This window comes from Stegodyphus dumicola, chromosome 10, assembly GCF_044657685.1.
Source record: "Stegodyphus dumicola isolate Sdum_Otavi_A_Nest chromosome 10, ASM4465768v1".
In the NCBI taxonomy this organism is placed as follows: domain Eukaryota; kingdom Metazoa; phylum Arthropoda; class Arachnida; order Araneae; family Eresidae; genus Stegodyphus; species Stegodyphus dumicola.
Genome location: NC_140777.1, coordinates 122,472,399 through 122,484,289, shown reverse-complemented (window position 1 = coordinate 122,484,289; position 11,891 = coordinate 122,472,399). Strand labels below are relative to the sequence as shown.

At 34.2% G+C, this 11,891-nt stretch overlaps 1 protein-coding gene across 4 annotated transcripts in view; it reads right to left on the bottom strand.

The window, feature by feature from the left end:
- Positions 1-1,193: 1,193 nt before the first annotated feature.
- The window catches only part of LOC118204271 (saccharopine dehydrogenase-like oxidoreductase), a 117,046-nt gene continuing 106,348 nt past the window's right edge, over positions 1,194-11,891 (bottom strand). For all 4 annotated transcript variants that reach the window (XM_085825471.1, XM_085825470.1, XM_085825472.1 and 1 more), the window contains one exon: positions 1,194-1,499. In XM_085825471.1, the coding sequence (XP_085681597.1) occupies positions 1,400-1,499 (100 nt within the window). In that variant the 3' untranslated portion in view covers positions 1,194-1,399. The remainder of the gene's footprint in view (positions 1,500-11,891) is intronic.

Below are 11,891 nucleotides of genomic sequence, written 5' to 3'. Positions count from 1 at the left end.
GCCACATACTTGCGATTTGGCACGATGATAATTTATTTCTTAGTCATTGTTTGAATAATGCCCATCGACCTGTAACTAACTGATGACTAAATATTTCATATAATTTTGATTTAAAATATATTATACTGACCCCTTCAGGGCAGCACGGTCCCTCATTGGTTAACTCCATTTGATCCACAAACTTCAAGTCACCATTGACCTTCATGAGAATGGATAGACACTGAAGCCAAAGAGCCATGACAAGCGCGTTGATGTCATTTGATCTAAATTTTAGCTTACTTAATTCTAAATTATAGCTACTTAAATTTATTCGCTGAGGAGAGCAACAGCCGTCAATCAGTAGACCAATACCCTTGAAATGACCCAATGTGCTCATTTAATTTAAATATAAATATACTGGACTGCTTCATATCGATTACTTGATTGACTCCAAATAACCCTTAGTCTGAGGACTTTGTTTAACATTCATAATCACTGGTGGCCAATAGTTTTGATGGGCATCGGTACGCTTTGTTTTAATTTCAATTTAAATACTGATTTAAATTTACTACAAGTCTTTGTAGTAAATGAAAATGGTAACCTAGCTACGTGGGTTCTGAGAATTGTCCCTTTCGACGTTTAGTTCTGCGAAGCCGAAACATAATGTGATTAGAACTTAATATCAGAAGGAACACTACGTCAAATTCCAAAGCTTTAAGTCACATTTCTTGCCCTTTGCCAAATAAGGCATCAATTTTCAAACAATAATACAATAATTATACTTAGTTCTTTCAGTTTAATACTTAGACATAATACAAATTGTTTATAAATGCACATACCTTTCTACTTTCGGTTTTGCGATTTGGTACGATGATAATTTACTTCTGTCATTGAACAATGTCCATCGACCTGTAACTTCCACATTCAAACTTAGGCTTAACGTACATTAAGGCAATAAGTTGTTAAATCCTTGGTAAAAATTCTTGTTAATCCAACTTCTGAAATGTTAGGTTACTATCTTTTAATTGAAAAATATTCTTCACTTATTCAAATAAATCTTTATTCGCGCATTACTTACATATCACTGAGACGGTATAACTAAAAATACAAAATTACTATGTGCATTTCATAAACATTACCGTTCAAATCGGCTTCCATCAAAATACTTTCTCTTTGCCACTCGGGGAAAATACATTTAAAATAAAAGCAATGCGTTGCATTTACAATATCTTTATTTCTTTAAAGAACAGTTTACAATGTGATTAATTGAAAACACAATTCAAGACACCTTACAAAACCATTACTTCAAATATGTTTTACGAAACACCACAAATAAGCAAAATTTATTTAATAAAGCTCAGTTTTTACCTATAAAGTTCTTCAGTAAAAAATTTAAGATATTTTTAATTGAGACCGGAATTTAAATATCATCTTCAAATTCAAAAGTGATGCCACTCTTTTCTAGTCTTTCAGAAAAAGTAGTGAATTGGAAAGCCACACCAGGAGTCAGAACACCACCACTTAAAAAAGGGAAGATTTAGATTATTGTAATACACATTCAAAAACAGAGGCTATAAATTGTACACATTAAGCATAAATGTAGTAATATTTATATTTAAACCAAGACAAAATTTTATGTTAAAATAATATAATAGAAGCTAATATTTTTCATGTAATGTTTTAAAAATCTTCAGTAAGGAGGTTGTATTCATTTCCGACGTATATCATTCATGTATTATGTGATGACTAGATTTTGGTGAATGTTTTCATGCAAAATTATTGAACAGATTCTTAATGTATATGTTCTTAAGACATTAGAAAGGGATCAGAAAAACTGTTCGATCACGTACAACGTGATCTTCGTTGACACTTTTCCAAAGCACTTAGATATGTCCAGTGAGCGGAACGAGCAAAAGCGTGCATCTGAAAAAATTTACTTTAATTAGTGAGGTGTGTAATGAAATTGTTAATGTGATCTTTCAAGTAATTATTGATAGTTATTTTTGTTTATTAAACTACGCTGATTTTACAAGAACACAAATTCATAGAAAATACTTCTCCTCGAAGATTGCAGTCATGCCGTTCAGACGGTGTAGTGGTTAGGGGAGTCTGACTGCGATGCCAAAGGGACCGGGTTCAAATCACGGAGAAGGTATGGATGTAAAATTGTCAATTCCTTCATAGGAGGTAACGATGGTCACCTATTAAGTGCCACCACAATAAAATGGCCACCACTTCTGGCCTTAGGAGTGGCCAGTACCGTTATAAACAAATGCTTGCCATTGGGGGGGGGAGATTGTAGACATTTACCGAAACTGGCAAGTGCAGCGGTCTGAGCTGCTTATCTTTATGTTTATCGTCATTGTCTTGGAAAGGTAGTTAAAATGCGTGATACTGACGGAAGAATGTGAAGAATATAATTTTCTGATGCATTAAGTCTATATAACTACAGTGAAGCGAGTAGGAAAGGCCATGTGTTAATATCAGTGAAAATTGGTCTTTTTGTAGTTTTTCTCACTCTCGCGATGAGTCGAAAGCCTTTAATGCTACAACAATACGTTCTTGTTGTTAAGTTAAAAATTAAATCATCTTAAAAAAAAAAAAAAAAAAAAAAAAAAAAAAAAAAAAGAGAGAGAGAGAGTAAAGGAAAAAGAAAAGAAAAACAGATTTCTATTGCTCATCTTTAAAACAGACACTTTTGGGTATTACTAAACATTTTGTCAACGCTTTTTAAATCAATAACCTCAAACGAAAATAATTCATCTTCAGGAAAAAAAGATAAAAAATAAAAGATAAAAGAGATAAAAAATGGACTAGAACAAAATAATAAAACCAAATGATAGAATATACAGATGAGTATTAATGAAAACTGTTATGAAAATATGAATATAATTTACAGGATGAATTGATATATAAAACAGGTAAAACCACAAAACATAAAATATACTAAAATACATAATATTAAAGTAAATTAAATTATTTTAAAGCGATATCAAATTGAATAACAAAGACCTGTCTCTCTTCGATTCTGAAGCACATTAAAATTAAAATATTTTTCAATTAAACTATCAAGAATATTACGACAACCATAAAAATGCTTCATAGAAAGTTTGTTAAATATAGGAATTTTACTAATATATATAAGTTTTCGGCTGCTCTGCTCCGCGTGACAAACACATGTCCGGACTACAGATCCAACTCTCCCTCAGGACCAGGCTCAGGTTCAACCTCCGCTGTGGCCCCTCAGAGGGGCTGGCGCACCACCTGGAATTCACCAGGCAGCACTGGTCGTTAATTTGCTACATGCCAGTCGCATGGGCGAGCCTGTCGCAGAGGGCCGTTACCCATCAAACCGAGCTATGGATCCACACCTCTCAGAACATGCCAGACCCCGAGGCCGGTCAATAAGTGACCTTTCCCAGGGCCTTCAGAACCATCAAGTTCATCAATTTTATACCCCCTGGCCGAGACTGTCTAGGTACAGATCCTAGCCAGTAGCTTCGAAGAGTTCTCTACGTCGACCCCCAGGGGATTACTAATATATCGGCAACACAGGTTGAGCGAACAGATTCATTGACAGCTTAAACGAGTTAAAAGGAACTTTCTTCCTTCGATTTTTAGTTGCTACTAGTATTCCACTCCAAATTTTATGCTTATTCTGCTTGTTATAAAGCTAAACATAATAGAGTCGTTGACATTTATTCAGAATTTTCTGCTTGATGACGATTTCAAGTTCAACAGCAGCTTTGGTGTGATATCCCCTAGATCATTACCTTTTATTCATACATGTTTGATTACCACAGATTCCTTAGATTTAAATTTAGCTTTACGACTACCGCACCCTGGGTATAGGAAAGTTTCCAATAAATTTTAGCGCACCAGATGTGTCGGTATCAATTATAAGCTTTTCCAACATAGCTTACTGGTGACAAATGACATTGAGTAACACAAAGCAGTAATTTTTTGATTAATTACTTAGCAAACGTCATAAAATCATTTACCCTCCATATGGTTACCAATCACGAATGATATTCCAACATAACCAGTTCCTTTTCACTCATCTGTATATATGAGGATGTAGCTGCTGTATTTATGCCTGAGCTCATGAAACTATTGTTTGTATACGATCTTATTAATATTTCTTTCATTTATTATCAAGCAGCTGGTAAAAGTAAAACATCAAGAAGTTGGATTTTCCCTTAATCCAGAAGAGGGATTTCAAAATGTTTTACGGCTTGGACATCCAGTATTCTTCAATCAGTGTGCAAACCTTTAATCAAAAAGAAGATACATAAGATGGTCATGTTTCAAACAAAAGGCCACATATATCATGAAACAAAGACAGCTTAGTAACATGGTCAGATTTTGATAATAAGTTGAAATAATGATGAAACGAAAACTGCCTTCTCTTTAATTTGAGTGATGGCTCGTAAACAGACTCTGGTCTAGAAATCTACAAACTCTGAATTGGGAATGTTCTGAAGGCTTCATAGCAAATTCACAAGACCTGATTATGAACGGGACCTAGCTTCAATAAGATTGAATACCTTGCAGGTCCATAAACGACCAGACTGTAATACAGTCCAGAGATAACTGGCCTGTAAATACGAAGCAATGCAACGCTTTGTGCTTCAGGATGTGTTCATAAACACTTTTCTAGCACTTTGGAAAATTTCTTCCTCAAGTATAAGACCTGTGAAAAGAAAGCTTAGTTTTAGGTAGATTTCATTTTTTGAAAAGTTACAGATACTTAGTCTTTTATTTAGAAAACTGAAATCATGTTGGGAGATGATAACACAAACAATGCTAATATGGTTGTTTGAACATTTCTGAATACTGTTAAGAGAGATTTGCAAGCTCTCAGCTTGACAACGTATTTGGAGATCAACAATATACGGTAAACAGAAATTATTTCTTAAATTGAATAGACTAATGCTTAAGATAAGCCTTCAGACGCATCGCCTTCTTATTCGAAGACATCTCCCAGTAAAATCTTTATTTAAAAAGTTATTGCATTTAAAAATAATCTGAAAATTTGCAAGTTGCCGCGCAAGCAGCTAACATGAAGATCGTGGAAAACGTCGTCTTATGTTAAGCCTTTCTTACATAGAAAAAGACAGAAACAAACGTGATAAATCTTTTTACAGAGACTTTACGGATGAAGATTTTTAAAAAGAACATATTATGAGTGTTCTTTCATCTTTATGGAAACCACTCTGATAAGGCACTTCCCACACAAATAATAGGGAAGCGGAGTTTTACTACTTTTTTCAAATAGTTTGGTCTTTTCTGGCTTAGCTGTAGCAGTGACGACAGCATTAATTTCCGCACTAGAAAAAAATAAACTTTTTTTTGCACTCGACTGTAAAGCGTGAAAATGGCCGTCGGTGACTTAATAGAAGGATGCTTCTTGTTTAATAACTGATATCCATCGGACAAAATATAATCTTGATAGTTGCAGACATTGTTGCTTGGCAGAAAGAGAGAACTTCTATTCAAAATAGACATAAATGCATGACATTAGCACAGTTGCCCACGTCAAGTTTTAAATTTAATTGTGCTTTGTCTATCCTACCCATCTAATGTTGTAGCTTTGCTTCGAGTTGCTGGAGAAGTAACCCAACTAATATACTGTGTAATTACAGGAAGCTGCTGCATCACCAAAGGTTAAAAGTTTATTTTATATTACTTTAAATCTTACTAGCTGTGAGGAATAACATTTTATGCTAACTTTTATATTGTATCTTGCGCTCCCAATCCGAATCAAAGAAAGCAAGAATAACTCGCCAACACGTAGAAATAACTAAGGGTGCGCAGTTCGTTACAAGTAATCAGGCATCCTTTGTTGTAATTGTTTATATCTCATTTTCAGACTTCCAGGAAGAATGCTACGTTCTCCCCATTGCAAAATGCACAAGGTGCCTCGGCGCTGCAGTTATCTAAGTCGGGGGTCTTTCATAAAGCATGTGTACGTATATGCAAGTTTGCACGACAGGACGTCTTCGAAGGGCGAAAGCATTCCGCTGAAAGCATCGAAAGGGCCCAGAGTAAGTTTACAGCACTTTTTGATAGATCAGGCGGAGAGAATGTTAGGAGCACATGTTTCGTATCGATCAGCTGTCCTTCTTCGCGCATCTTGATCCACCTAGCAACATAGATATTCTGATAAAACAACTCAGAGACACCCTTCTCTTCAAAAAGAAGAGTTGGTCGATCTCCGAGATAAAGTATTTGGTATTTTATGTTAATAAATCAATTTTTAATCTATACTGTAACTTCTCTTTTTCGTGGCTGTTACTAGGATGCAAATGATTTAAGTCCATTTAAGGCGAGGGTTTTGAATATGTTAGATACAGTGCTTTTGGAAACGACGCTCGTAGCTTTGTTGTCTATCATTCAGGCTTTATTTCCTATCATTCATCATATGGCAGTTAATATACCGGCAACAGCTATTCTACTAACTGAAGTTAAATCGTCTAGTTTACTAGGTTTACTAGTAAACCATTAGTTTACCATTACTAGTTTTTGAGCCATTGTTTAACTGAGAAAATTTGTTTAGTACTAGACTACAAATCCATTTTAGATTGTATTTTCAATTTTCTGTTTAATATCTGCAACAGTTGTGCCTTCTTTTAATTTCAGATTGAATGAAAGGTTTACTGAAAAGCTTCATAGGTTTTTCTTGTATTTACAAAGACGGAGCAATAACTCGCTTGGCAGTCTAATAGGGTTTGAAGGACATTTTGGTTAGAATTACACGGTTAGAATCCTACATGTTTTTATCAGACACAGAAAACTCTAACCGAATGCGAACCTGAAGAACACGATTTTGCGTATGAGCATTTTCTTAATTGTCTCAATTTATCCAACGCAAGAATTTCAATTATACATGGTATATTGGAGAGCATTGGTCGCCTAGCGATGGTGCTTTTAAAGACTAGCTTGAAAATTCGTTCATCAAAGAAATCAAGCATTGCTTAGAATAGCAAAATCTGAGCTTTGCAATTCTTCTAATTCTTGATAATGATATAGTATATGGTACTGAAACCATTACAATATTTTATTCAAATATAGAAGTTCTATACGTTTCACCGAAAATCACCCTTTAATCTAACCAATGGATCAAGGGATCTTAAAAATTTCAAAGCCTATTATATCAGGAGTTTATACATTTCTACAAATAAAACCCTAGACGGAAGAGAGCATGACACACTAATGGCCTTTTGAAAGCAATTTAACATAAGGCATTGCATAGAAATGACTAAACTCGTATCGAAACAAGTGAATTAATCAACAATGAATACTTGCTGGCACTAGCTCTGGCCAGTTGTCAAAAATTTTACAGAATTTTCATCGATAGAAAATGAAGCCAAGAAAATCGTAAAAATTGCAAAAGCAACAGACGGCGAAGGAGTTTTAAGATATGGAAGGAGAAATCAAAGAATTAATCGAAAATGACGATCATAAAATGGCAAACGAAGAATTGGATGATCCTATAACGCCAACCGATGGTAAAAGCAGCGATAGTGAAAAAGATAAAGAACTTTTAACGTACATGAAAATTAAGCGAACTGCGAATAAAGGCACAGAAACTGTTTCATTTTGTAACGGAGATTGACTCGGACACCTTACAAAAGGTATTAAAAAAGTTTGGTTCCCTACCGCGAAAAGTTTAATGAGTTGCGACAGACATTGTTCCGAGCAAAAATCACGAAGTATTTAAAAAAATAATTATATTACATACCAACCTATTAAACAGCAATAAAAAATCCTTTCAATTTACATTTGTTTTATTTCCTCCTTTTAATTACAACAATACTCATTTTTGTATAAATAATACACACTTTCTTAACCTGAACTATATCTGACTGGTTTTTTCTGAAAATGAACTCACATAAATATTTGGATACTTTGAATAAACAGTTTATATTTAATAAAAACAAGAAAATAGCGGCGGAATAAAGATTTTGGTGGATATTATTCAGCTAAAATTGCACTTTTCATGTATCATTTCATGTTCAAATAATATTTTTGTGTAAGAATCTTATATTTGTTCTATTCCTCCATTAGATTTGCTTTTAGTGCAGCTTTCAAAGAAATATCATGTTTTATTGTTCTATCCTTTAACTCAACATACATGTTCAACAGGAGTTAAATCCGAAGAACATGAAGGATTTTTGATAAGTTCAGAACAGTTATATAATAATTACGAGAGAACATTTCGGACGGCGTGTTTAGTACAATAATCTTATTAGAACTTGTAAACAATATTAATTATTTTATCTACTAATATACTATATGTTAATTTTTATCAGCAATTATTTATTTCATCTAACCTCTTATTTTATAAAAATTACGTATCTTTACTCCCTTTCCGTTTTCCTTCCAGAATGCAAATTTTAGTGTGCGCTTATGTAAAGGAGGTAGAAAGAGACAGTAGTTAATATAGCGCGTTTCGTCTGCTGAAAGGCCACGTTACTAGTTGGAATTTTACGATAGCATTCTGTCTTCGTTGTTTTATAGTGCTTGTCACGCTGGAGTAGGTTGAGCCACTTGCGCGTCTCGACGTAGTGTACAGTCTTTTTCTTTTAGGTAGCATATATTAAATCAAGGCTCTTCAGAGTATACTCTGTAAAGTCCCTCTGTTTTAGGTAACATACACTAAGACTCTAATAGACTTAAGCGAATTATCGCTATGTCTAGATAAAAAACAGAAACATAAAAATGGTGTAAAAGACACTTTTATTAAGAACTCAATACAACTGAACAGAAGGCACTTCTTATGCTTACAAAACCAGGCAGCATTTATATCGTAGCTCAAAAGATAGAACCTCAAATTAAGCTAAATCGAAGTCGTAAATTAGCCAAAGGTTACACAGAAATAATTAGCGCGCAAGTGGCTCAACCTACACCGGCGTGACAAGCACTACTGTCAAGAAAGCAAAACCGAAGACATGAAGCTAACATCGAATTTCAAATAGTAACGTGGCCTTCACCCGGTGAAACACACTCTGTTAAGCAATCTAAAACTTGTCTTTGAATACTGTCCCTTTCTACCTCAATTAAAATTGGCATTCTATCAGGAAAACGGAAAGGGAGAAATGACAGTAAAAATACGTAACATAAAATAGCTGCTTAGGTAAAATAAATAATTACTTTGCAAACTTGTATGTAGGAGGGTTGTTATTTATATTTCTGGCCTAATTAAGAAAAAACAAATGTTTATGATCGAAATTGTTTTTATTCTTTTTCAAAATATTCTCCATGAAGATTGTAATATTAGAATATTACATTTTATCGCACTCGTAACAGATGTAGCTCGGTCGGCTTGGACCTCCTTTGGAAATACCATTCGACTAAAAATTTGAAACAACAAAGATCAACAATCGTGGTTGAACAAAGATTTGCGACACGAACTGCATCCGGATATTTTGAAGACATGCAGATTGAAGTTATAAGATACATATTTCTTGAAAGTGTTACGGGCAGAGGCCCACAAACGTCAACATTTATTTTTGAAAATATTTCTATGATAACAGGGACAATTTTCAAAGGTTCTTTCTTTTTATCTTGCGGCTTTCCAATTCTTTGACATTTGTCACAAGTTTTAACAAAATTCTCGACATCTTGGTAACAATTTGGACAATAAATTTTTTGAATAATACATCTTTGGTCTTTGTTGCACCAAGATGAGCTGCTGTTTCTGCATGACAAACAGTCATCAACTGTTTCCGATATTTTTCAGGAACCAAAATCAAGAGTTTTTATGTTCCATCACGATCTTCTTTTTTAAAAAAGAGTATTTGGCCTTTCAGCATATACCTCGTACTTTTAGAAGATTTTACTTTAGCTTTTTCATAAATCGGCTTCAATTCGACGCTCTCCTTCTGTACTTGTATAAATATTTCTGGAGAGGCTTTTATCAGATCTAGTTCTGAACGTTCATAGTTCACAGGAAGCAAAATTTCATTTTCAGTCAGTGTGTCTTTGTCGTTAAATTCAATTTCAGAATTTAACTCATTTGTTGAGATCAGATTTTTCGTTTCTTTTAGTCGTCGCTGTTGAGCACGAGTTTGTACGGCGTTTATCATATGAATTTGAACGTCTTCGTCTAGTTTTGCTTCTTCAAATAATGCAGCGGTTTTGTTACCTAGAAGATACCTTCCTTGATCTAATGAATCTCTTAAGACTGCAGCCTTTGTTATTATACGACCAAGATCATATTCAAGCTCTACCTCAGCCAAAGGTAAGTACACTGGATGTTCTTCCAGAGATGTTCGTATCCACACGGTCTCACCCGTACACATGGAAGGCTGTACATACTTTTGGCAAATTTAATCCAAAGTTGCACCGGTATCTCTAAGTATGGGCATTTTATAGCCATTTACTGTACCTAGGCTGGTATATGGAGCCATAATATCCTTAAAACTATTTTTGGAAAATTCATTTGAGGGTACAGTTTCATTAGATGCTACAGTTTCTAAATTCTTCTTGAGTTTATCACACTGAGGTCGGGATCCGCATTCATAGCAACGAGGTTGTCTCCGTTTCTCAAATTCCCTTTCATGAATTTTATTAGTACATTCTGTCCTAATTATAGGTTTAGGATTAAAATCTTTTGAGATTTCTTCAGGATTTTGCCTATTATGATAACCACTTTGCATTTTGTTCACTTTTTGATGACTTTCTTGAAGTTTTAAATCTTGTTTTCTAGGATTTTTCCTCTTAAAGCTCTGTTTAATGCTCTCATACTCGTCTAATTTTTCTGCTAGCTCATATGGAGTTTTTAATTTCATCCATTAGTCGAGAAAATGATCCTTTACTTCCATGGGAACCCTACTATATTTAATTTGCTCGGAAACTATTAAATCTTTAAGATTTTCAAATGTTTTAATTTCTAAATCCGCAATCCATTCCAAAAAATAACTATAAAGTTCATGAGCATAATTTCTCAAATATTTTTCAGGAGTTTTTTCATGTCGATAAAAGCACTGTTTCAGCTTTCACTGTTAAGTTTATATCTTCTTAAGATTAGATTTTTCACATATTCGTACATAGTCTCATCTTCAGATGGTTCTCTGGCTAACATACTGGACATTTCGGTGGGTAAAACACCCGAAAGATAAGCCACCCAATCTTTCTTAGGAATCTGAGCCATTTCAGCTTTCCTCTCAAAATTTTATCAAATATAGTCCCATTTCATCCCTTTTTTCGTTAAACTTTGGAGTAATTTGTGACAACTGGATTTTGTTGCTCGATTCTACTATATTCGCTGTTGATTCTCTAGCTCGTATTACTTGATTTTCAGTTTCAAGCAGCTTTATTTTCAATTCATATGCCCTTGCTTCTCGAGCCAGACGTTCTTCTCTCGCTTCCTGAGCTAAGCGTTCTTCTCTCGCTTCTTGAGCCAGCCTTTCTTCTCTCGCTTCTTGAGAAAGGCATTTAGCAATTATTCAGTTTAGAATTAATTTAACTTCTTCCTCATGGTAAAACTGACTTCCAGTGATTATTTTTTTTTAATTTCTGGGACCTTACTAGTTAGCGGCACTTCCTAACCTAATTCTTCGGCTACTTCTATTAAATCTTGTTTCCTACCCTTGGCAAGAAATGACATATTTAGAAATAGAAAACCGCTTCGACAGCGTTTCAAAATTAGTTTGAAAAGGCTTTTAGTCAATATTCAAAAATTTAAATCAACTTGCTCAATCTAGCCTTTTTTTTAAATTAGAAATTCAAGTATGACACAAAGTATTTTTCCCCCTAAAACACTTAATACAATAAAACGTATGTGCTTTCCGATGAACAAAAATCTGCAAAGGTGCTCATAATAAATTAAACTAAAGTAAATAAAAAAGAATTCAAGCCTCTAAATTGATTCACACAACAAAATTCTTGATTTGCGACTCTAATCC